Source organism: Myotis yumanensis, unplaced genomic scaffold, assembly GCF_028538775.1.
Source record: "Myotis yumanensis isolate MYYU_CA2020_CCGP unplaced genomic scaffold, mMyoYum1.0.hap1 SCAF_3, whole genome shotgun sequence".
NCBI classification, from domain to species: domain Eukaryota; kingdom Metazoa; phylum Chordata; class Mammalia; order Chiroptera; family Vespertilionidae; genus Myotis; species Myotis yumanensis.
The window spans coordinates 208,098,897-208,123,694 of record NW_027223754.1 but is presented as its reverse complement, the minus strand read 5'-3'; the positions used below and the strand labels follow the sequence as shown (position 1 = coordinate 208,123,694).

Here is a 24,798-nt window from a genome sequence, read left to right as displayed (position 1 = left end):
TCTGGCCTCTGGGAATACCAGGCCACTGTGGAGGCCCGGCCTCTGGTTCTTGGCATGGGAAGCCTGGGGTGGGGATGGGGCCGGGACAGCCGTGATTTCTGAGCCCTGGAGGGGCTGAGGAGCTTAGGGACCCTCTGTTCCACATGTCTTCCCATCCCTGGAGGTTGGAACTTGCTGGTGGTTGCCATGGTAGCACCACCTGGACGATCAGCTCCTGCATCTCCCTTCCCCTTCACCCCCTTTGTCCTTGGTTTTCCTTTTAGGGTCTTGGCTCATGACTGGCCTGCCCCAGAGGGGCTCCCATTGGAGGGTCCCTGAATGAGGGTCCCCCAGCGTTTGCTCCCTGGCCTTGTCTCCAATTCCACCTTTTGCCTGGCCCAGCTGACACCTCTGCCAAGCCTGCCTCCGCCCCTGCCCACACCTGGAGGCTCTCGGGCCACCTGACACCTGGCTGTCCTCAGGCCAAGCGAGGCCAGATCGCCTTCCTGGGCAGTGGGAGGGAGAATGCTGGTCTCCCAGTCCCTGGGGCTTGGCCTGCTCCCTGAGCCCAGTGCTTCTGCTTCCCTCCACAGTGCGAGTGAACCATGGAGCTCCGCGTGGGGAATAAGTACCCGCCTGGGCCGGAAGATCGGGAGTGGGTCCTTCGGAGACATCTACCTGGGTGAGTGTCCCCGGCTCCAGCTCAGCGGCTCTGGAGCCGCGCCCCCCCCCCCCCCCCCCCCCCCCCCCCCGGGGACAACTGTGGGGATGAGGAGGAGGGAAGATGCCGGGATTTCGGGCTCTGAAGTCAGAACTTGGTTCAGGGGCTGCGTGTTTTAGTCATTTTTGTCCCTAGGACCACCCCAGGTGGGGTTGGCAGCAGCATGTTGGGGTGAGGCAGGGGGGTTCCCGCTGCTGCAGGCTGGGCAGAGAAGGGTACGTTCAGCTCTGCTCCCAGCTGTGGGTGCCCTGGGCCTCTCGCTGGGCGTGGGAAAGCCCAGCCTGGATGAGCACCCCCTGCCTTGTCTCCTGGGAGTAGGATGTGGTGGACAGAGAGGCCTGGGCCACTGCTGGCTCTGGCGAGGCCCCTCCCTGGGGTCCGGCCTCCGGGAATTCAGCACAGGCAGGCTTGGGAATGACGCAAGCTCCCCACTAACCTGAGGGGGCGGGGGAGGGCAGGGCAGGGGTCGTAGCTTCTAGGCTCTCGCTCTCCGGATGTGCTTCCTGCTGAAAGTCTGGGTTTTGTTGTTTTATTTTTTTATTTATTTATTTTTTTAATATATTTTATTGATTTTTTTACAGAGAGGAAGGGAGAGAGATAGAGAGTTAGAAACATCGATGAGAGAGAAACATCGATCAGCTGCCTCCTGCACATCTCCCACTGGGGATGTGCCCGCAACCAGGTACATGCCCTTGACCGGAATCGAACCTGGGACCTTTCAGTCCGCAGGCCGACGCTCTATCCACTGAGCCAAACCGGTTTCGGCTGGGTTTTGTTGTTTTAAACAAATCACTGACATCTGGCCCAGTCTTGCCCAGGAGTAAAGAGGCAGAGACTCGAGCCTTCAAAAGCCACTTCCCAGCCACCCGAGGGGCCAGTCTGGAGTTGGGGCCCTCCTGGCGATTGCTGGCCTGCAGAGGAGGTGTCCTGTGGGTAATTGTGAACTGGAGCTGCTAGAGCAGCGATTCTCAACCTGTGGGTCGCGACCCCTTTGGAGGTCGAACGACCCTTTCACACGGATCGCCTAAGACCATCGGAAAACACATATATAATTACATATTGTTTTTGTGATTAATCACTATGTTTTAATTCTGTTCAATTTGTAACAATGAAGTTGGGGGTCCCCACGACATGAGGAACTGTATTAAAGGGTCGCGGCATTAGGAAGGTTGAGAACCACTGTGCTAGAGCAAGGTGGCCAGCGCCTGTCTCTCCTCACTCCCGGCCGTGTCCTTGGGAAAGGAGACGGCCCGTCAGTGTGCTGTGCTCTTGGATTCAGAGCTGGGGTGAAGAGGTCCCCGCCCTCATGGGTATGAAGTCTGCTAACCAGGCAGCCACCCTCCCTGTCAGAGGGCCGGGGAGGGGGAGTGCACACAGTCTCAGCGCATGCTTCGCATGCTTCGTGCTAAACAGCGTGATCTGTCCCAGCAGTTCTAGCGGTGACACTGTGCTGTCCCCATTCCCACGTGAAGAAGCAGGAGCTTCGTGGCTAAGTGGCCCCCACGGTGCCTTTATGCCCACAGCCCCCCACCTGAGGGACAGAGCACGGAAGACAGAACGTGGGAGGGAGACACCAGACAGCGTGGGTGCCGGGCCTGCTTTGTGCGACTGCTCTGGGCTTGTGTCTCCACTAGAAACTGCGATGCTGCCGCCTGGCTGACCACAGGCTGTCAGGAGCAGAAATGGCACGACGCGTGGCATGGGAAAGCGTGGTAACTGAAGTGCCAGCCGGGCGCACGGTAGCTCACCCTCCTCAGCACTGCTGGGCGCAGAGGGGAGGAAGGCGCAGTGCAGCGTGCAGTCGTTTTAAAGGTTCTTCTGGCACCCAGCTCCTCCGGGGCAGCAGGCTTTGGTTTGTTCCCACCCTCTGTCCCTAGAGCCCAGCATGTGGTTTGCCCAAAGTGGGTGTTTAGTGAAGCTTCTCGAATGGATGGAGGAGGAAGTGGCTGGCACGGGCGCAGGCACGGGAAGCGGCCTCACGTAGCCAGGGAGAAGGGGGTTGGGACTTGGGGGCAGGTCCAGGTTCAGGCCCCCAGTCTCCTCCTCATTTGCTGTGTGACAGGATGTCACTTTCTCTCTCTGAGCCTCAGTGTTCTCACCTGTGAAGGGGGTACCCGTACCCTTACTGTTTGTGAAATTGGGCTGGGTATAAAGGACTCTTAACACCAGGCTCTGGGGCTCAGGACTGAAGCCTGGAACCGCTGGCTTGAGGGCAAAGGGCACCGAGAGGCAGCTTTTGGCACAGACGCACACCTGCTCCCAGACAGCCCCCGGTCCAGAGCCTTCTTTTTCCCAAAGGGAAACTGAGGCCCAGAGAGGGGGAGGGGCAGGCCAGGGTCACTCAGAAAGCTAGTGCCCCTGGTCCACGTGCAGGACCAACCCAGGGGCCGGACTTGCTGTTTATCTAGTAGTCATCTAGTTTGTTTTATTTCTTTTACTTTTTTGTGTTTCATCCAGTTCATTTTAAACCCTAGGGCCAGATTTCCTCCTGCTGTACAGGCTCTGGAGTAAATCCTACCAGGGTTTGGGTGCTGGCATATCTTTTACTAGCTGTGTGCCCTTGAGCAAGTGATGACCTCTGACAGCCTTGGCTTTCCCATCTGTAAAATGGGCGCGAGGCCTCCAAAGCGGTGAGAAGTAATGAGCTAGATCACAGCGTGCGAAACACCTGTGCATGCTCGGCCCAGCAGTAGTGCTTTTCCGTGTGTCTCCAAACCCTCGGTCTTAGTTGGAATTTGCTACTGTCCTCTTGGGCCAAGGGGGTGGGAGGGAGCCCCTTCTCCCTGGCTGTCCAGTCTTCGCTGGGTACATGGGGGCCCCAGTCTGACACTGTGTCCTGCCAACTCCTTCCTGGGACCCTGTCTTGCTGGCACGAGGACAGTGGTGATTGTAGGGCCTCCCCGGCTGGCCTTGCTGGTTCCCTTTGTTCAAAGCTCTGGCCACATTCTTGCCGCCAGGGCCTGACTCCAGATGGCCTCTGCAGGTGGGGCTGGGTGCGGCCTCCAGGCCCTGCTTCCCAGGACCCCCGAAGGCGAACGGACACATTGTGGATGTGGCTTCGAGGCCCCCAGCCCCTCTTCGGTCCGTTTCCCCACGCCCGGCAACATCATAAGGGGGACAGCGGGAGAGTGGGGCCGGCTTTGTTAGGGCCTCAAGCTGGCTGCATGGGGTCCAGAGCTGGCCAAGCCCGTGCCCACTCTGCCAGCCACTGGCCATGTGCCCTTGGGAGGGCGACACCTTTTAGTCTCTGGTCCTTGGTTCTAAATGGGAGGGCTTGGTGCTCCCACCAGGTGGCTATGGAGGGACTTCGCCCTCCGCATCTGGTCCAGTCGGCTCCTGATTGTGCCTGTGTCCATGTGGGTGTCTGAGCCCCCCAGGGTGAGGCCAGCCCTCCCAGCTAGCACTTCCCAGACCCTCTAGCGCTGGCCAGGGCCAAGCCCTTCTCTGACCAAGTTTGTTTTCCAGGCCAGACTGTCCCCCCATAGGCCCCTGTTTCTAGCTGGCGGCACCTCTGTCGCCCCTCCTGGGCACCTTTTACCTGGTCACAGTCAGCCTGGGCTCCTCCCACAAAGGTGAGCTGAGCTGCAGGCAGGACTGCCTCGCTGGTCCAGGGCTGGGTATGTGTCTGTTGCATGAATGAATGAGGTGCTAGGGAATTGGAATAGAGAACAAAGCGGGGCTTTGGGGCTCAGTTTCATTGATTTCAGAGAGAGGAAGGGAGAGGGAGAGAGAGAAACATCAGTGATGAGAATCGTCAATCAGCTTCCTCCTGTACACCCCCCTGGGGATCGAGCCTGCCACCTGGGCATGTGCCCTGACCGGGAATCCACCCCTGACATCCTGGTTCATAGATTGACGCTCAACCACTGAGCCACACCAGCTGGGCTTGGGGCTTAGTTTCAAATCCTGGCTCTGTTGCAACCAGTTCTGTCTGACCTCGGGCCGGTTAGTTAACAGCAGTTGTGAGAGTTAAGGGAGAGAGAAAACATGGGCAGCGTCCAGATAGAACATGGAGGCAGCACACGGGTCCAGGGGCGGGACCCTTGGGGAAGCAGCTGGGACAGGTTTCCAGCACTTGGTGGGGTCGGAAGATTGCCTAACCGTTGGGCTCTGTCCCAGAGAAGTTGTGTGGCGTTTAGTCATTGACCTTTGGCATCTCTGCTTCTACAAGCAGTAGTGCTTGCTGTAAGAGTTCAGAGGCATAAAGGGCTCCTCTCCTCCCTGCTGGAGGCCCCGCCCCCGCCTGGGTGGGGCACTGTCAGCTCTTGTCTTGACCAGGGCAGCAGCCTTGGGCCCCTCGGGCCAGTCCTCATACTCATGGGTCTCCCTGAGGGGAGAAGGGGATTTGTCCCATGGGGGACATGTCACAAGGTCTGGGGACATTCTGAATGTTGTTCCTCAAGGAAAGGGGTACTACTGTCCCTTGTGGGTAGAGGCCAGGGATGCTGCTGGACACCCTCCACTGCCCGGGACAGAGGCTGTCAGCAGCTCGGAGGCCGAGAGACCCTGTGAGCAGGCATCTGTGCTTGGCTCCTGGAGTCTCAGGCTAAGGGCCAGGGTCTTTGCTGGGCATTGAGACCTGATCGCTGCCCTGCTCTCCTCTTTCATTGTCACCCTCAGCTGCAGTTCAGGGTTCTGCACCCCCTCCTGTCGGGCCTTTGCACGTGCTGTGGTCGCTGTCCAGCACAGCCCTGACCAGGCGTCGGGACCCTTGCAGCCTTCTGTCCAGGGACGCTCCTTTCCCCACCGAAGGCCTGTTCCCTCTTTCCTTCCTTCCATGCCCCACACATGGTCAGGGCATCTCAGGCTCGTCTCTGGCCCAAACCCAATGTTCCTCGAGCACTTCACAGTGCGCCAGGCCCGCAGCTAAGCCTGCTGGCACCTCAAAAGCCATAATGAGCTAGGTACTGTCAACCCCAGTTTACAGGTGGGGTGCCTGGGGCGCAGAGGGGTAAAGCGACTTGCCGGGGTCCCCTGGTTAGGAGGTGGCAGAATCAGGATTTGGGCTTGGAGCCCGCACTGGTTTTGTTGTTAATCCTCATCTGAGGGTATTCTTTCCATTGATTTTTTTTTAAGAGAGAGTGGAAAGGAGGGAGAGAGACAGAGAGAAGCATCGATGTGAGAGAAATACATCTATTGGTTGCCTCCCGCAAGGGTCCAGGGTCCAGGGATCAAGCCTGCAACCAAGGTACGTGCCCTTGACTGTCATTGAACCTGCGACCCTTCGGCCCCAGGGCCAACACTCTAACCACTGAGCAAAACCGGCCAGCGTGGGAGCCCACACTCTTAACTGCTGTGCTCTCCTGCTCTTGGGCGGGCGGGGAGAGGGCATGGCCAGCCTGGTGGACGGCACCGAGCCCAGCTCCCCTCCCTGCCACATCCTCACTATCCCCGGAAACGTGTGCGACTCCCCCAGCGGTGAAGGTTGATGTGTCAAAAGCACTTTATAGTTTGCAAGGCACTTTCTCTCCCATTGCTCATGGGCTTAGTAATCTGTTTATTTTTTTTATTTTAACTTCATTTTATGTGGCTCAAAAATGAAAACACACAAGCCCAAAAGCCAAGACACAGAAACATGCGAAGTGAAAGAAGCCAGTCACAAAAGACCGCATATTGTATGATTCCATTTCTGAGAAATGTCCAGAACAGCCCCTCCCTGGAGACCGAGTTAATTAGAGGTTGCCTGGAGCTGGGGTTTGGGGTGGGAGGGGGGGAGGTGCAGAGTTGACTACTCAGGGGTAAGAGTGTTTTGGGGATGATGAAAATGTTCTAAAATTGACTGTGGGGCTGGTTGCACAATCCTGTGAACATTCTAAAAACCACTGAATTGTACACTTCAAAGGAGTAATTGTACAGTCTGTGAGTTACATCTCAACAAAGGTGCGGAAAAGAATGATAGCGCATCACGTAGTATCCAGTGCAGTGTCTTCCCTGGCTCTCATGTTTTTTTCAGTGTTTCTTTATATAGATCCAACCAAACATAGACACATATTATTTCCTTGCCTTTTTCTTTCTTTCTTTCTTTTTTTTGTACTGAAAAGAGGGCATAGGATACATAGTGTTCTGTACTTAGCTTTTTCACTTCCTGTATCTTTGAGATCTTTCTACTTCTGCACAGAGAGCTTCCTCATTCTTTCTCCATTGTCGTCCGCCTTATGGATGGCCCATTCTTTACATAACCGGGCCCCAGGATGACGGGCATTTCAGTTGTTTGCAGGCTTTTACTGTCACAAACGGCCTACAGTGGGCAGCCTGGTCTGGGCCTCGTGTTGCACCAGGCGGGGGTGACCAGTAGTCTCCAAAGTGGGAGCTGGGTGGTGGCACGTCGCCCCCGCAGGGACCTCCGCTTCACCTGGACCCCCGGGGAAGGGGTGCCCACTGCCCACGGCCTCACAACGGGCATCCTGTCGTCTTCTGGTGGGGCTCTTGCCAATTGTAGGTGGGAAGTGGTCTTTTAGGAGCATTTTCATTCGTATTTTTCTTACAAGGAGGTAGATAGGACATCTTTTCCTATAAGTAAGCCATTTTTACATTCACGATTTCTTTCTCTGTGGCGTGTCTGTTCAGATCCTTTACCCTATTTGCTGTTGAGCCTTTGGGCTTTTTCCCACCGATCTCTCGGAGCTGGTTATACTGTATTAGCCACGTAATGTTAGCTCCTCGCCGCTGAGAAGGGTTACGAGTATGTGTTTCTTAGGACTTTGTTTCTGGTATTTTTGCCATGGAGAAGGGATTCCTTTTTTGGAGGTGAGGAAGCCTTTTTTTTTTTTCCCCCTTTTTAGTGGCTTCCGGATTTTAAGTCGGGGATAAAAAGCCCTGCCTACCCCCAAACTAAAAGACAGTTCTCCTGCCCTGGCTGGGAGGCTTAATTGCACCAAAAGGTTGCAGGTTGGATTCCTGGTCTGGAGACGCACCGGGTTATGAGTTCTATCCCTTCTCGAGGCGTGTATGGGGAGCAGCCGATTGGTGTTTCTCTCTCACATTGATGTTTATCTCTCTCTAAAAAAAAAATCAATAAAAACATAGCCTCAGGTGAGGTTTAAAAAAAGAAGGCAATTCCCTCTTGTTCTAACATTTCTCCCCCCGCATTGTTTTATTTTTTTATTAAATTTTGAGTAAATAGCCGAAACTGGTTTGGCTCAGTGGATAGAGCATCGGCCTGCGGACTGAAAGGGCCCGGGTTCGATTCCGGTCAAGGGCATGTACGTTGGTTGCGGGCACACCCCCAGTAGGAGATGTGCAGGAGGCAGCTGGTCGATGTTTCTCTCTCATCGATGTTTCTAACTCTCTATCCCTCTCCCTTCCTCTCTGTAAAAAATCAATAAAATATATTTTAAAAAAATTTTTTTTGAGTAAATACAAAAGAACACGTATACAACGTGTGCATGGTGTCAGGCACCCTTCCCACCACCCCGTTGGAGGAGGACCTGCCTGTCCCCTTGTGAGGACCCCTGGCACCCCTTCCACCCTGTCCTCGCTCTCCCCTCACAGAGGAAACTGCTGGTGATATTTTTAAAAATATTTTTTTAATTGATTTCAGAGAGGAAGGGAGAGGGAGAGAGAGATACAAACATCAGTGATGAGAGAGAATCATTAATTGTCTGCCTCCTGCACGCCCCACACTGGGGATCGAGCCCACAACCTGGGCAGGTGCCCCACCAGGAATTGAACCATGGTTTCCTGGTTTGTAGGTTGATGCTCAACTGGTGTTGCGTTTTTTTGAAATTTAGACAAAATGTGCTTGCCTCTTGTCTCTCCCTTCCTCCTTTTAAAAAATAATTGAGGCGAAATTTACATGACATAAAAGTAACCTTTTAAAAAATATCCTCACGGGAGGTTATGTTTATTGATTTGAGAGAGAGAGAAACATTAACGTAAGAGAGAAGCATCTATTGGTTGCCTCCCCTGTGCACCCTGACCTAATGGACTGAGGATGGAACCTGCTGCAACCTGTTGGTGTCCCGGAGGCTCCAACTGAGTCAGCGGCCAGAGCAAAAGTAACCATTTAAAGTACACGATTCAGTGGCCATTGGTACATTCCCGGTGTTGTGCAACCAGGCTCTGATACATTCATATCACCCCGAACGGAATCCCTGTGCCCATTAACCAGGTGTACGCCCCGTGTCCCCTTCCCCCGCCCCTGGCATCCACCAATCTACTTTCTTTCTCTAGAGACTGGCCTATTCCGGATATTTCGTATAATGGAACCATACAGTATTTTGTCCTCTTGTGTCTGGCTTACTCACTGAACATGTTTTTAAGGTTCATTGGTGTTGTGACATGTGTTAGTACGTCATCCTCTCTTATGGCTGAGTAATAGTCCACTGCCTGTGTAGACACGTGTGTTTTATCCGCACGTCCGTCGACGGCCACTTGGGTTGTGGGCACCTTTTGGCACTGTGCATGGAGCCTCCTTGCTCTCCGGTACTCGGTGCTAAGGTGCCTGCAGCGTCATCTCCTCGCCCCCGCCCGTGGCGTTCCTCTGTATGACTGCGTCACCACTGAGCCGCTCTCCACTGGTGGGCGTTTGGGTCGTCCTTGCTGTATTCATTCTTGCCACGTCCTCCCGGGGCTCGTGTTTCTGAAGGGCATGCGCTTGGGCGTTGGCTAGCTTGGTCATGCGTGTTTCACTTTATAAGATAAATGCCAGCTGGCTCCAAAGGGGCTGGGCCAGCTTACACCCACCGTTTTAAAATGTATGTAAGTAGGTATTTATTTATCCTCATCCTAGGATATGCTTATTTTAAAAAATTAAATCTTTATTGTTGAAAGTATTACACATGACCCCCTTTTTTCCCGATTGACCTCTTCTAGCCTGCTTTTATATATATATATATATATATATATATATATATGTATGAATATGTATATATATATGTATATATATGTATGTTTTTATGTATTTCAGAGAGGAAGGGAGAGGGAGAAAGATGGAAACATCAATCATGAGAGAGAATTCATTGATTGGCTGCCTCCTGCACGCCCCCTACTGGGGGCTGAACCCAAAGCCCGGGCGTGTGCCCTTGACCAGAATTGAACCGTGACCTCCTGGTTCATAGGTTGACACTCTACCCCTGAGCCACACCGGCCGGGCCACCCCACCTGTTTTATTTTAATAGAAACTTTTGGTCCACTCGGGATTCCTCCTGGAATGCACTGTGAGCTGGGGTGACTTTGTCACCTGGCTAGCCAGGTGTGCCAGGATGTTGATTGCAGAGCCCCATCCTGTCCCCTGCTTCGGGGTGCCAGCCTGGTCCTCCTGAATTCTCCCGGTGGCCGCGCCCGCTAGACTTCCTGCTTTGTCTGTCTGTGCTGACACCACACTGTGTGAGTTACAGCAGCTGTGGTCACGGCTGGCCGGACAAGGAGACTGACTCTCAGCCCAGCCCCAGCCCTTCCACACGGCCCGCCCATTATCATCGCTGGGGAGATGGAGCCTCGCCCACCCCATTCTCTCCTCCACAGCCTGATACCCCACTGGCCTCACCTCTCCAGCTCAGTGGCCCCCACCCTCCAGGATAAGGTTCCCCTCACGTGGGGTGTGAGCCTTTTGTAGCCCGCCTGCCCCCCTTGAACCGGGACTCTGCAGCACGGCCCCTGGTTCTCTGAATCGGCCCTCATTCCCCACTCCTCCCCCTGGTGCGGCTGTAGTTATGCCCCCCCTCCCCAAGCTGTCTCGGGTGCCCCTCTGTGCCCCACAGCTGCCTCCGCTTCCCTCGGATACAGTGCTGAGCCCTCTGCCGCCCCAAGGGCATTGAGCCAGCCGCTCAGGCTCAGGCACAGGCACAGTCGGTGCTGGTGTAGAGCCGCCCGCCGCGCCAAGGGGGACCCTGACCCTTGCTTCCCACACCCCTGACAGGTGCCAACATCGCTTCTGGTGAAGAAGTTGCCATCAAGCTCGAATGTGTGAAAACGAAGCACCCCCCAGCTGCACATCGAGAGCAAGTTCTACAAGATGATGCAGGGAGGAGGTGAGGGCCGGTCGGTGGGCTGTGGGGGAGGAGGTGAGGGCTGGGCAGCCGGCTGTGGGGAGGGCAGGGAGGAGGTGAGGGCCGGCCGGTGGGCCATGGGGGAGGAGGTGAGGGCTGGGCGGTGGGCCATGGGGGGGGAGGAGGTGAGGGCCGGGCGGTGGGCCATGGGGGAGGAGGTGAGGGCTGGGCGGCGGGCTGTGGGGAGGGCGGGGAGGGCTGGGTGGGGGAGGAGAGGAGGGGCGGCTGGAGGCTGGTCTGGGGCCAGGAAGGACCTCCCCTGAGAGCCCCACTTCCTGGCCCCCCAGTGGGAATCCCGTCCATCAAGTGGTGTGGAGCCGAGGGCGACTACAACGTGATGGTCATGGAGCTGCTGGGGCCCAGCCTCGAGGACCTCTTCAACTTCTGCTCCCGCAAGTTCAGCCTCAAGACGGTGCTGCTCCTGGCCGACCAGATGGTGAGTCCACCGCCCGCCCAACCTCTGCTTCCCGGATGCTGGAGCAGGAGGGAGAAACGGGGACGTGGCACAGGCCTGGTTCCGAGACTGGGACCTTAACATCGGCTGTAAAATGGGGAGGTGGTGTCTAATGCAGATGCCCAGGCTCAGCTTCAGACCTGCTGTATTGTGCTCCAGGTGGGGCTCAGGACTCTGCCTGCAGGTGATACAAAGCCTGTGATCTCCTAGGTCCTGTCCCGGGGAGGTGACTGCAGGTGAGCTAAGCCTCGCCACGCCTCAGTCACCTCAGGTGAGAATCTCCCCTCTGCTGGGTTGTCTGGGGTCAAGCAGGATGCAGTGCCAGGACCAGAGGGCGCCCACCGCCCAGCATCCTGAGCTCCTGAAGCCCTTTATAAGCTCGAGGGGGAAAACTTTCTCAAAATATAAAAAGAGCCCGGCCGGTGTGGCTCCGTGGGTGAGCATCACCTAGGAACCAGGAGGTCACAGTTCAATTCCCGGTCAGGGCACAGGCCCTGGTGGGGGGTTCGATCCCCAGTGTGGGGAGTGCAGGAGGCAGCCGATCAGTGATTCTCACCACTGATGTTTCTATCTCTCTCTTCCTCTCCCTCCCTCTCTGAAATCAGTAAAAACATATAAAAATATTACCTGCGATTGTCGGCTAAATGTGTGTGTGCGAGGAGGGTGGCCAGTCTCTTAGGATGTGAGACTCAGAGGTTTAGGAAATACTTGGCCACGCCGAGGAGGCCTTGGATGTACAGACGGTGGAGGCCCCGGCAGGGACTGGCCTGCCAGAGGACATACCATGTGCATATGTGTTAAGTCAGGTTTTTTTGTGTGTTTTTTTAAATAAATTTTTTAAAGAAGGGCCTGTGAGTCCGCTGATTTTGGTGTACTTTGGAGGCCTGGGGACAGAACCTGTCCTTTGAACATCATCTCTGTCACCCTTGCCAAGGTCAGCCTTTATTGGAGCGCCCTCTGCCCCTCCCCTTCAATCTGTCACCAGAACAGCCTTCCAGATGCCTCCGACTCCGGCTCCCGGGTCCGAGGAGGGCGTAGAGCCAGGCAGGAGAGGCTTCTGTGGGGCTTGAATGCCTTTCCGGCTCCATTTCCAGGCCTTGCCTTTAGCTTTCCTTCTGCTTTGCTCTCCTCTCGGACTCGCAGCTGACTTGGTGAACTCCCGCTTCAGAGCTGCTTTCCAACGGCACTTCCTCCGGGAAGCCCTCCCGGACTGCTTCTTGAAATCCTCTTACAAGCCTCTTTTTCCCTCGCCGAGGGCAAGGGCCGTGTATGTGTTTTCCATCTTGGCAGCCCCCGCCCTCGGCCCGGGCCCGGCCCCCAGCACGTGGGGAAGGCCTCTCTGGGGACTGCTTGGGGGTGACTGCTGTCCCCTTGTGTCCCCCAGATCAGCCGCATTGAGTACATCCACTCCAAGAACTTCATCCACCGGGACGTCAAGCCTGACAACTTCCTCATGGGGCTGGGCAAGAAGGGCAACCTGGTGTACATCATCGACTTCGGGCTGGCCAAGAAGTACCGGGACGCCCGCACCCACCAGCACATCCCCTACCGGGAAAACAAGAACTTAACCGGCACTGCCCGCTACGCCTCCATCAACACCCACCTGGGCATCGGTGAGTGGTCAGGGCCGGGGCCACGTGCACCATCGTGCACCCAGGAGCTGCTGGCCTGGATCCTGGCGCCCTGTGGCCTGGATGTTCCCCCGACTCCCTCAGAGTCAGGTCCTCCCCTTTCAGAGAAGAGCCGCGGCCCCCCCCCCAGCAGGTTCTCCTGCCCGACCGCACCCCCAGCTTTTATAGGCTGGGAAACGAGGCTCACGTGGTGACACGGGTTGCTTACGGTTGTTGGCTCAGCAGGTGCCAAAGCCGGATTTGACCCCAGCTGTGTCTGATGCCACAGCTTGTGCCCTGTCCGCAAGGGGGGCCAGGCAAGGAGGCCCTAGTTGTCGGGTGAATGGATGCCTGCCCTGGATAAATAGCCGCCGCCCCCCCCCCCCCCCCCCCCCCCCCCCGCCCACCACCACCAAAGAAAAGTAGGCCCAGATTGAGTTGAGAAGGCTCAGCCTCAGGTCCCTCCTCTGGAGGAGGAGCCAGAGATGGCCTGTTTGCCACAGGGTTGCAGCCAGCCTGGGGAAGGGGTGGGGCCCGGGGTGCACAGGGTGGGCTGTTCCCCCTCAGTCAAGGAGCATGTCCCGGCCCCGGCGACCAGGAGCCGAGGACGTGTTAGGCGCATGCGTGCTAATGTGTTGGTGCTCCCTGCCCTCGCCTGCCCCTCTGTGCAGAGCAAAGCCGTCGGGATGACCTGGAGAGCCTGGGCTACGTGCTCATGTACTTCAACCTGGGCTCCCTGCCCTGGCAGGGCCTCAAGGCAGCCACCAAGCGCCAGAAGTACGAGCGCATCAGCGAGAAGAAGATGTCCACACCCATCGAGGTCCTCTGCAAAGGCTACCCCTGTGAGTAGCCCGGGGGACCCCTGAGGCCCCTTCCAAGGGGGAGACGCTGTCTCACAGAGTCCTGTCTGGGCTGCCGTTGCCCCCGGCACCAGAACATGAACCGTGAGCTCTGTCCCGGCTCGGGCGGACGGGAGGCCTGGCTGTGAAGCACTCAGCATCCCCCACCAGCTCCCTGCCTCACCTCCCAGGGCCTGAGCATTAGGGAAAAGGGGTCCCTCCCCGAACTCTCCACGCCTGACACTTTGGTCACCAAACGTGTGGGGTCCTTCCCCCACCACGCAGTTCTCTGGGACCCCAGCTGGGTGTCCTACCATTTACCTTGACCCTGACACTGTCTCCCTGGAGGTGGGGTCAGACCCCACGGGCCGAGGGGTCAGTCCCACAACTGTGGCCACCAACTGACGCCCCGGCCAGCCCGCCTGTGCCTCTGACCCACACCCAGGTTCCCGCGACTCCCTCCCCGAGTGTGATTAACGTGCCAGCTCGGCTCCCAGATCTCAGGGAAGCACACTTAGCAGTTCATGGAAGGGTGTGATGAAGGACGCAGGTGGACGGGCAGGTGAAGAGAGGCACAGGGCGAGACCTGGGCGGGTCCCGGAGGCAGGAGCTTCCCTCCCCGTGGCGTGGGGGTGTGTCACCCACCTGGAAGGTCTCCAAACCCAGTGAAGGCTTCCTGGCGCAGGCACCATCAGAGACCCCATTTCTAGCCCTTTCCCTTCTCTGGAGAAGTTGGGAGGGGGCTGGGGCTGAGCGTTACAAGCTCCTAACCGTGGCTTGTCTTGCTGGTGCCCAGCCCCCACCAGGAGCCCACCCAGTGTCACCTCAATAGGACAAGATGCTGCTGGTGCTCCTCCCACTTAGCATTTACAAGGTTTTAGGAGCCCCGTGTCAAGGACAGGGTCAAAGACCAAATACTAGGACAGGGCTGTTCTTATCACTTGGGAAGTAACAAGGGTGTGAGGAGCTCTGTGCCAGGAACAGGGCCAGGGGTCAATGTGTATGTTTTCTGTTCTGACAAAGGCCCCTCTCGCTCCCAATTTCAGGGAGGAAGTGGAAGTGTCCCCCCCCCCCCCCCCCCCCCCCCGTGGCTCAGGTCATGCTGGGAGTCTCCCTCGGGCTCCTGGCTGTCCTTTGATTCCGTGGCAGCTGTTGATCTGCCACCTCCTAACCCAGCGTGGGTGACAGGAGCTGTGCACGAGGCGCAGCGCCCGCTCACTGAGGGGTCACCCCTTGGTTGCGCACAGGTCCGCCATCCTCGTCCTCAGAGGCCCTGCTCACGGGCAGGTTCAGGGGTCATCACCGTAGGGAGAGCCATAGTCCCTTCTGTCTTCGTCTTGACCCTCCTAGATGGAAAGTGTAGGGACAGTGGGGGGTAGGACAGCTGCTGGGGCCCTGGGAGCGTGGGGCTCACCGTGGCCTCTTCTGTCCCCGTCACCCCACCAGCTGAGTTCTCCACATACCTCAACTTCTGCCGCTCCCTGCGGTTCGACGACAAGCCCGACTACTCCTACCTGCGCCAGCTCTTCCGCAACCTCTTCCACCGGCAGGGCTTCTCCTACGACTACGTCTTCGACTGGAACATGCTCAAATTCGTGAGTCACCTGGAGGCCGAGGCGGGCTTGGGGGACTGGTCGGGGAAGGCCCTGACGCACAAGGCCAAAGTGACCCTGTGGTGGGCGGGGCTCCCGGAGGACAGGAGCTATGAGCTGGACCCTGCGAGTGATGTCACCGGGGCCCTCGAGCCCCCACGCTCCCCCCACTCCTGTCTCGTCAATGCCGACAGCTTGTACCGCTACGGTCAGCAGGGCCCGCGCGGGGCATTGCCTCCCACCAGACCCAGGAGGACCTGGCTGGGCCTCCGATCCCTCCTAGGCCCCCGCGGCCGGGCGTGGATGGCGCTGGCGGGCCCCCCTACCGTCATGATTGCTGCCTACACCATCCTGCTCTTGTTGTTCTGCACGGCCCAGGCGGCCGCCTTCACTGCAGCCCCTCTGGCCAGCCTGGACCCCTTCAGTGTGGTCTCCCTCTTCCTGGTCACGGGCCCCTGGGCCTTGCTAGGCGGCTGCTCTGTCTCCCTCTGTTGAGAGCCTGGCAGGAGGGGTGGGGGGAGTCGTCAATGTGCCTGGAGCTGTGGCATCAGAAATCGTATGACTTGTTTCACGTCTCTTCTGGAAAGGGGGCTCCCTCGAGCCAGGCTCAGCCCCGTGACAGCGAGGCTATTGCGCTGCCCTGCCCCCACCCCCCTCCCAGTGCCGGGCCCGAGTACTCACGCACATACTGGTAAGGACCCTCCGAGGCCTGGCCCTTCCAAGATTTACCACTCAGCCGGGTGAGCACAAGAGGCTGAGCCTCTGCTGTGCTTTCTCTGTCCCTTCTAGGTGCCCGGCGCCCCTGGGCACCCCGGGCCCTGCAGGTAGGCCGGTGGAGGAGGTGGAGGAGGTGGAGGAGCTGCCCCCCCAAAACTACTGGCCTATGGTCTGGACTCCAGGGCCCCAGTTCTGACAGCACCAGGTGCCTGAGCCCATCGGGGCCAGGCCCGAGGAGGTGTCCCTTGGTGTGGGGAGGGGGGGTGTCAGTAGAGGGGGGCGTGGCGGAGAAGGCCCTGCCCAGGGATTCTTGGGGATGAATCAGCGGCCTGATGGACAGAGCCGGAAGGAGGGGTGACGTTCCCTGCCCTGGAGGGCCTGGGGCTGGGCACCAGGAGCAGCTCAGCCAGGCCCGTCAGCAGCCTCTGTACTGAACCTGAGCTCATTAAACGTCCCCACCTGCACCCGCTTCACTCGAGTTGCCTCTCCTTTCCCCACGGCCTCAGCGGCTCTGGCAGGCGCTCGGGACCGAGGCCTTCTTCTGGATGGGGGGCAGCGTGTGGTCTTGTGCCTCTTCTCTGGGCCTCAGACAGGGGGGCCTGGAACTGCTCCCTAAGGTGTGGGGTGGAGGCTGAGCAGAGACCAGGGTTTCCACAGGCCCCGGGGCCCCAGGGGAGAGGTTGGAGGTGGCAGTGGGCACCTTTCACCCGGACCTTCCAGCTGGGAGTGTGGCCGAGGGCCCGGCATCTCCTCGCCACGGCACCTCCGGGGACTCGGACGCGGGACCCTCGCTCACCATGTGGGAAGTCATCCTAGAGCCTGGGTCTGGGAGGGGCTTGGCCCTTCTGTCAGTTCAGCTCCAAACACAGGCATTGTCATTCAGTACGGCAGCCACTGGCTACGAGGGCTACGTTTTCATCGATTAAAATTAATCGGAGCTGAACATGTCACGTGTCAGTCGCACTTGCCACATTTCAAGTTCTCGGGAGCCGCGGGTGGCTGGCTAGTGGCTGCCATGTCTGGCGAGGCCGGCGTGGACATGTCCATCACAGAAAGCCGTGGACGGTAGATGGCTCCTCAGAGCCTCCCATTGCATCGTCCACCAACAAGATTTCGTCTCGTGGGGCTGCGAGCTCGCCCCCGCCCCCGGCTGGCACTCCGGCCCCTCCCGGGGTCCCCTTTGAAGAGGCCCCGGAGTCAAGCTGAGCAGAGGTGCAGCGGCTTTCTCCAGCACTGACCTCCGGCGCGAAGGCCAGCAACCGGAGGCGTGGGCACCTTGAGCCCCACCGCTGTGCTGAGCCAACCGCTCCAGTCGCCCCCTGGCAGAAGCGCCTGCAGACAGGGGCCAAGGACCTATCACACCTTTCAGCGGAAGCCAGGACCCTCCCTGGCACAGCGCCCCCTGCGGGAAGCCTGCAGCACCGGCCAGCAGATGGGTGCCATGCTGGGCAGTGGGCCAGACTGGTCAGCAGGAGGATCCGCCCCTGACAGAGCCTCCCTCCTTGGAGCAGCCACCTCCTAGCGTCCAGTGTGAGGCCTGGAGCCTGCAGACCCGGGAGCCTGGGTGCAGCGTTCAGCCACTCTCCGAGGCCAACCGGCTGCCAGGGAGAAACCTGACCGGGCCCAGGACGGTCCGCGCAGCGCAGGCGGTGACTGGATGTTACCTTGTCTTTTCTTGTGGGCAAATAAAAGCCAAGAGACCTCCCTGGCATGCGTTTCTCAGGGCGTCACTTGGCTCGGATGGAAACATGGAGAGGAGCTCACTCCGGCCTCGGGGCTGGCCCTGGCCCAGGCCGCTGCGGCCACAAAGGCAGGGGCTGTGCGCCTCCGAGCCCATCATAGAGTCCCCACCCGGGGAGTGTGCTTGCCTCCAGCAGGAGGTTCCTGAGTGGGTGCTGCAGCTCTCGCCGCTCGGGTTTCTGTGGTTCTGGCTGAGCTGCTCTCTGCAGCCTGTAATGAGGGGGTGGGAGCCAGGGGGAGACTGGGGGACTGGAGGTCAGGAGCGGGAGCCCTGGTAGTTCCAGGCCTGCCTGCCTGGACAGGCTGTGGGTGGGAGGACAGGATGTTCGCTTCTAGAATGTCCTGCTAAGTCCTCTGGGGGTGCCGAGAGCAAAGCAGGACTAGTTCACACCCAGCTCTGCCGTGAACCGTGTGGCCCCCGGCAGGTCAGGAGGCCTCTCTGGGCCTCGGTTCCTTACTAGGATTCAGGGACCATTTTGATCCCCAGCCACTACCTCCCAGAGTTGCTTAAAGGCAAGGGCCTCTCCCGTTTCCCAAAGACAGTAGGGCCTTCTCGGCCAGTTCCCTGGGAGACACGGGGCTTGCAAGAGCCCGCACCCCGTGCCCATGAGCAGGCCCCAACTCAGCCCACAGCTCTCTCCTCCACAGATGCGGCCCCCCTCTCGCCAGCCCCCTGCCCTTCCCTGTGGACGACCCCAGGACCAACTAGGTAACGCGGCCGGATGCCGCTCCCATACGGTGCTCCTCGCTGTGGGCCTTCCCCTTTCCTCTGCACTGGGGCCAGGGCCCCTAGGGCTCACACACCCCTTCTGCCCAGCCTGCCTGCTCGGTGTCTTCCTCCTCCGTGGGGCGTCTGGCCCCTTTCTTCTCCAGCTCCCCTGAGCGCCCATGTGAAGGCAGGCAGCATCTGTGTGGTGGTGGCCCCCTCGGCACCTGCCAGGAGCCATTGCCAGGTCCAGGGGCAGGGGACAGGCAGCCCTTTGAAAAGGTCCCCGGCTGGGAGGCCGGGTTCGAGTCCTGGCCTGGCCTCGGCAGCCTTGTAACTCCCTCTCTGGCCTCTGAGCATCTGCCCTGCTGTGCTGGGAAGCCTCGAGGAGCCGAGGGCTCTCTACATGGAGGGTCCAGGTTGGGAGGGCCAGGGAGGCCTAGGACGTTAGCCCTCCCAGCCTGACTGGCCCTCTGAGACCAGGGCAGAGTGACCCGAGGGCCCCCCCCCCCCCCCGCCCCCATCCAGCTTCCTCCTTCCTCTGGGCAGGTTGTGGTTCTGTTGCTCTGTGCTGTGGGATCATGGGTCGTTGCCAGGCCTCTCGGGCTTCCTGCTGTGGGGAGGAGGTTGGACCAGAGGGTTTCTGCGATGCCCCTTCCCCAAGATGCCCTGCGGGGGTGCTGGACCCTAGAGCACCCTGACCGTGCAGGGCTGACCAGGCCTCCTCTTGCCTCCCCACAGGGTGCCGCCCGGAATCCCGAGGACGTGGACCGGGAGCGGCGAGAGCACGAGCGCGAGGAGAGGATGGGGCAGCTCCGGGGGTCTGCGACCCGGGCCCTGCCCCCCGGCCCGCCTACGGGGACCCCCGCCAACCGGCTCCGCAGTGCTGCCGAGCCTGTGGCTTCCACCCCAGCCTCCCGCATCCAGCAAGCTGGTGAGCAGGGACCTGGGGCAGTGAGCTGGGCCCAAGTGGGGGCGGCCAGGGCAGTCAGGCCCCTGGACACTGAAGGTGGCTTCCCCCTGCCTCGCCCTCCAGGCAGTACTTCTCCCAGAGCGATCTCACGGGTCGACAGAGAGAGGAAGGTGAGCATGAGGCTACACAGGGGCGCTCCGGCCAACGTTTCGTCCTCCGACCTTACTGGGCGGCAAGAGGTCTCCCGGATTTCAGCCTCACAGGTGAGCTGCCCTCACCCCAGTCCTGCCGTCCCGCCCAGCTGAGCCAGGGCCCCCAGGTTCCTCCCTGTCCCCTGAGTCCGACAACCTTGGAGCAAGCCCCGTTTGTCGAGCAGGGACCTGGCCTCATTTAATCCTCCAACATCTGATTGGCCCCATTGAGCAAAGTCAGGGTAACCTGCTCCAGCCAGCAAGTGGGAGAGCGGGGACCCAGCCCTTGCTGCCAGGGGCCCAGCCTGGGTGGGCAGCGGGGAGCTCGCAGGGGAGGGGCTCACAGCCCCTGCCTGCCTTCAGGAAGCCCCCGCATGTCCCATTTAGCACAGGATAGAGGGCTGGGATCCTGTGCGGTGGCCCCTCTTAGGGGGTATGTTTGGGCCAGGAAAGTTGGGGAAGGGGAATCCTGGTTGACCAAGGGGGGTGTCCTGGCAGAGGTGGGAGGAGACCTGCTCGGGCCCACAGTGGAGGGGTCTCAGCAGGTCAGGCCAGGAGCTGGCGTCCGGTGGCCAGGCTCGGTTGTGCATGGCCTGGAGGTCACACACCCTTCCCTCGGCTTTTGGGCCTTGGCGGGTGGGGTGCAGCTCCGTGGGGAGACTTGCCCCGAGGCCGGCAGCTCATCCCTTCCCCTCTCTCTGCCTTCCCTCCCAAGACAAGCGTGCCATTTGACCACCTCGGGAAGTGAGGGGGAGCTCCACCGGACCAGTATTTGCTTAGGTGAGTTGACACACCTGTCGCCCCGGGAGCAGACCAGTGTGTGTTGTGGAGGGGCAGGGGAGTTGCAGATGGTACCAGGGACCCAGAACCAAGGGCCTTCGAGGGAGTTGAAAACCTCTGAGCAGGCCTGGCCCACATCGTTAATGTCTGCTGGAAACCCCTTTCTCTGTCCTCCACACTGCCTTTGCTTTAAAATAATTTGCCGTCAGCAAAGACCTTAGGCCTCCACAAGCCCAGGAGTGAGCCTCATGGGACTCCCATGGCTGCCTGAGGCCTTGAGTGGTGGATAGCAGCTCCTACTGTGGGTCGGGTTTGGGGAAGGGGAGGTGTGGGTCTGAGCCAGGGAGCATGTGCACGACAGGCTGGGCCGGGCCTCACACCCGAGGAAGTCATTGCACAGACTGAGCTGGGACCTGACGCCAGGGACCAGCCTGTCTGTGGCACATTGTGGCTGGGGTGGCTGCTCACCGAGAGGCCAGAGGAGATAGTGTCCTTCCTGTAGAAATGGAGCACCTACTGTGTGCCCCAGACGGGGGACCAAGTGCAAAGACTCAGGACAAGAAGACAGGAGGTGAGGGGCGTCTGGCAGATGGGTGGCCAGAGGCAAATGCACCTCTAATCTTTCTCTCGTTTTTTTAGTGTCTTCACTGTATTTTCTTTTAAAAAACAACGAAAAGATGGGGGAAAAACCACTCAAAAGAACAAAAACAGCAAAAACCCAGCACAAGAGCGACGATGGATTTTGTTTCTTTAGTTTTTTATTTTAAATTTTTTTTTTTGCCAACGGCAAGAAGATGAGATGCTCTCAGCACTGAGGATTCTTGTCCCTTTGCATTTCCTGCTGCCCACCGCCGTCAGGCTGCCAAAGGCTTCCCCAGACACCAGGCCACCGTGCCAGACGCCCGCCAAGGCCAGGAGAGGGACAGCTCAGCCTTGTGGCCCAGGAGCCTGGGGACTGGTTTGTTTGGGTGGAGACGGTCTCGCCAGGTGTCCTTGAGCCTCAGAACCACAGGGGACTCACAGCCCCGCTGCCGGGGCGATGGAGGCTGGCTTTCCGCGTGGGCTTTTCCCAGTGTCCCCCTGAGCGTTTGGACCAAGGGGACTTCAGTTGTGGGCGCTAAGGTGATGGGGGCAGAGCTTCCTCCTGTGCCTGTGTGTGCGTATGTGACCTGCATCTCCCAGGACAGCAGGACCTGCTCACCTGCCCGGCGGAGTTTCTGTTCTCATCCCCCAACCAGCACACGGGGTGGGTAACGACCTGCGTGCGTCTCAAGGAGGGCACAGAGTGTCCGTGCCACCACCAGCCCCTCACCACCCTGCGGCAGCCCTGTCCCCAGTCCCTGGAGACTCCTTCCAGAAAGCACCTGGCCCCTGGGGTCTGGGTGAATTTCCTGGTCCTGACATCCCCGGGGGCCACCTCCCTGCACCCGGCCTCTCCAGCGAGGAGCCTGGGTCAGGGCTAGGCGCTGACTCACCCACCCCTCCTAGTTAACACCCGTTTTTATTTTTGTTTGTTTTCTCCATGTGTGTATTTCCTAATTTATTTACCTCTGTTTCCCTTTCTTTCTTTCTTTTTCTTTTCTTTTTTTTTTTAATTAAAGAGCAAAGCTTTTTATAACTTTGTAATTTAAAAAACTGAAAAAAAAAATACTGAAGAACTTTGGGGGGAATTTTGTACTTTTTTCCTGTGTAAATATTGGACTTTTTTGAGCTTTATTGTGGTTGTTAATTTGAAGTAATAAAGTAGAAAAGGATAAAGTGACCTGGGCAGCCCACAGTCCACCTCTTTGCTCCGGGGGTTTCTCCTCAGCAGACCTGGGAGAGAGTACCACTGGGGGTGAAACCAAGGCTTCGTGAACCCAATACAGACCACCTGGGAGCAAGTTCTGACCCCCAAGAGTGGGGCTGGGGCCTGAGAGTCTGCATCCTAACCAGCTCCAGGGGTGCCCAAGGCCCAGGGCGCAGAAGAGAAAGGTTCAGACAGCTCTTCCCGACATTGTCTTATCCGCACACGAGTCCTGAGTTAGGTCTGCTCATCTCCGCCTTCGGATGGGGAAGTCAGAGATGAAGTCAGCTGCCCAAGCTCACAGCTCTCTGGGCAGATCCAGGATCTGAGCCCCACCCCTGGCCAAGGAGCCCTGCCAGGGGGAGCACTGGAGTCGGGGGTCAGTGGCGACTGTACCACAGGGGACCTTGGTGGTGCCTTCATCGGAGCCTTGATAAAGGGGCAGCCCTCAGCCCAGCCTGCCTTTGTCTCACCAGCTTATAAAAGAATTTGTCTATCAGTCTGCACTTATCCACACGGTTTACTTTCCTACTTCTCCTTAACCCAAGAGCTGCTATTGTCACAGTCTCCATCCACGGACAAGAGCAGAGCTGCTTGACCCGCTGACCCGATGGGTCAGCCTGGGAGGTGCTGGGGGGCTCAGGTTCCCTGGGGGCATTTGAAGCCCTGGGCGTAGCTCGAAACCCCTAGAGTTAGGGTCCCTTCCAGTGCTGGTGATTCAGGACTCTAAGTGGGTCCAGCCCGCCTGTCACAGAGCCAAATTCAGCAGAGATAAGATTGAATCACATACGAGCCTTTATTCCAATAATGCGGGCAGTATGGGAGAGCAGCAGCTCCTCCCCGGCCCGGGCCCTGGTCTGGGCTTGTGCAGGAGGCAACCAATCTGTGTTTCTCTCACATGGATGTTCCTCTGTCTTTCCCTCTCTCTTCCACTCTCCCTAAAAATCAATGGAAAAATAACCTTAGGTGAGATTAACAACAACAAAAAGCCTGAAAAAAGGTCAGCATTCCTGAGGCAAACTCCTGGACGGGGTCAGGGTCCAGGCACAGCAACCAGATCAAAGCACTCCCTGCATTTGTTCTCCAATGTATTTTCTGAGCAATGGACCCATCTGGGCCCCAAGGCACCCCTTATCTCTCTACAGCTGTTTTTCTTGCAGCACCCCTTCCAGTTCCCAGGCTCTGTAAGAAAACCTCTCACCTATAGTGAGTATTCCTGTTATGTGCCCTTCCCCCTTTCACTGGCATTTGAAGACGCTGTGGCCCCACACCCTGGCCCCCTGAGGACCTCTCTGGGTCATCTGACATCAAACACTTAAGTGTGAAATGACCAGCTATGGGCCCTGAGGGGAAAACATGAGCTAATCTTTTTTAAAAAAATATTTTACAGTGAAAATCTTAGTTCCTGTGTGGCTCAGTGGTTGAGCTTCGACTTATGAACCAGGAGGTCATGGTTCAGTTCCTGGCACATGCCTGGGTTACGGCTGGATGCCCAGTGTGGTGTGTGCAGGATGCAGCTGATCAATGATTCCTTCTCATCATTGATTTTTTTTTTTAATATATTTTATTGATTTTTTACAGAGAAGAAGGGAGAGAGATAGAGAGCCAGAACCATCGATGAGAGAGATCGATCAGCTGCCTTCTGCACGCCCCCCAGTGGGGATGTGCCCACAACCAAGGTACATGCCCTTGACCGGAATCGAACCCGGGACCCTTGAGTCCGCAGGCCGATGCTCTATCCACTGAGCCAAACTGGTTCAGCTCATCATTGATGTTTCTATCTACCCTGTCTCTCCCCTCCTCTCTAAAATCAATAAAAAAATATTTTTAAAGAAAATCTTAGTTCCTTATAACACTACTGTGCTTATTTGCTCTATCTGACAGCATATGTAAGTTTTAATTTTAATATTACTACTTAAAAGTACTCTTACAGAGTAAAGAACCTTTTTTATTAAAAAAAATAAGTTTATTTGGGCTAAACCGACAGCATTGCCAAGGAAGCAAGATCTCAAATCTTGCTCCAAAGAACCACAGTTTTGCAGTTTATTTTATACGTTTGGAATTAGGGAAGGATTATGTAGGAAGATTACTCGAAGGTGGGAGAAAGCAAGGCAGGTATTGGATTACAGGAGGGTTAACAAGGTGACGTGATCTCTTGGGGATGGTTATGCTTCTGAGAGATCTTGTCCTGGGATAGCTGTCTACCTCTGTGGTCACCAGCTTCTCATCCTAGAGCCATGGTCGGCAAACTGCAGCTCGTGAGCCACATGCAGCTCTTTGGCCCCTTGAGTGTGGCTCTTCCACAAAATACCACGTGCGGGTGCGCACGTACAGTGCGATTGAAACTTCATGGCCCATGCGCAGAAGTCGGTTTTCGGCCTGGGCGAGTCTATTTTGAAGAAGTACTGTTGATATTTGGCTCTGTTGACTAATGAGTTTGCCAACCACTGTCTAGAGCAGGGGTGGGCAAACTTTTTGACTCGAGGGCCACAATGGGTTCTTAAACTGGACCGGAGGGCCGGAACCAAAGCATGGATGGAGTGTTTGTGTGAACTAATATAAATTCAAAGTAAACATCATTACATAAAAGGGTACGGTCTTTTTTTTTTTTTTAGTTTTATTCATTTCAAACTGGCCGGATCCGGCCCGCGGGCCATAGTTTGCCCACGGCTGGTCTAGAGGAATCTTCGATGTCCCTTGTAGGAGGAGGCAAGGGTAGGTGTCCCTTCATGGTTAGGTGCCTGGCAAAGTCCCTTCCAATGAGATGGGAGAGTGTCCCTT

General features: G+C 57.6%; 1 protein-coding gene across 1 annotated transcript; it reads left to right on the top strand.

Annotated features, from left to right (window-relative positions):
- The first annotated feature begins 579 nt into the window (after positions 1 to 579).
- Positions 580 to 23,854, top strand: CSNK1E (casein kinase 1 epsilon). The gene is given in 12 exon segments (XM_070411119.1): positions 580 to 611; positions 613 to 661; positions 10,560 to 10,621; positions 10,623 to 10,671; positions 10,977 to 11,125; positions 12,528 to 12,756; positions 13,425 to 13,595; positions 15,039 to 15,187; positions 19,089 to 19,281; positions 19,384 to 19,523; positions 20,167 to 20,231; positions 20,871 to 23,854. Coding segments are annotated over 11 exon segments (1,251 nt in total). The 5' UTR covers positions 580 to 584; the 3' UTR covers positions 20,200 to 20,231; positions 20,871 to 23,854.
- Positions 23,855 to 24,798: the final 944 nt, after the last annotated feature.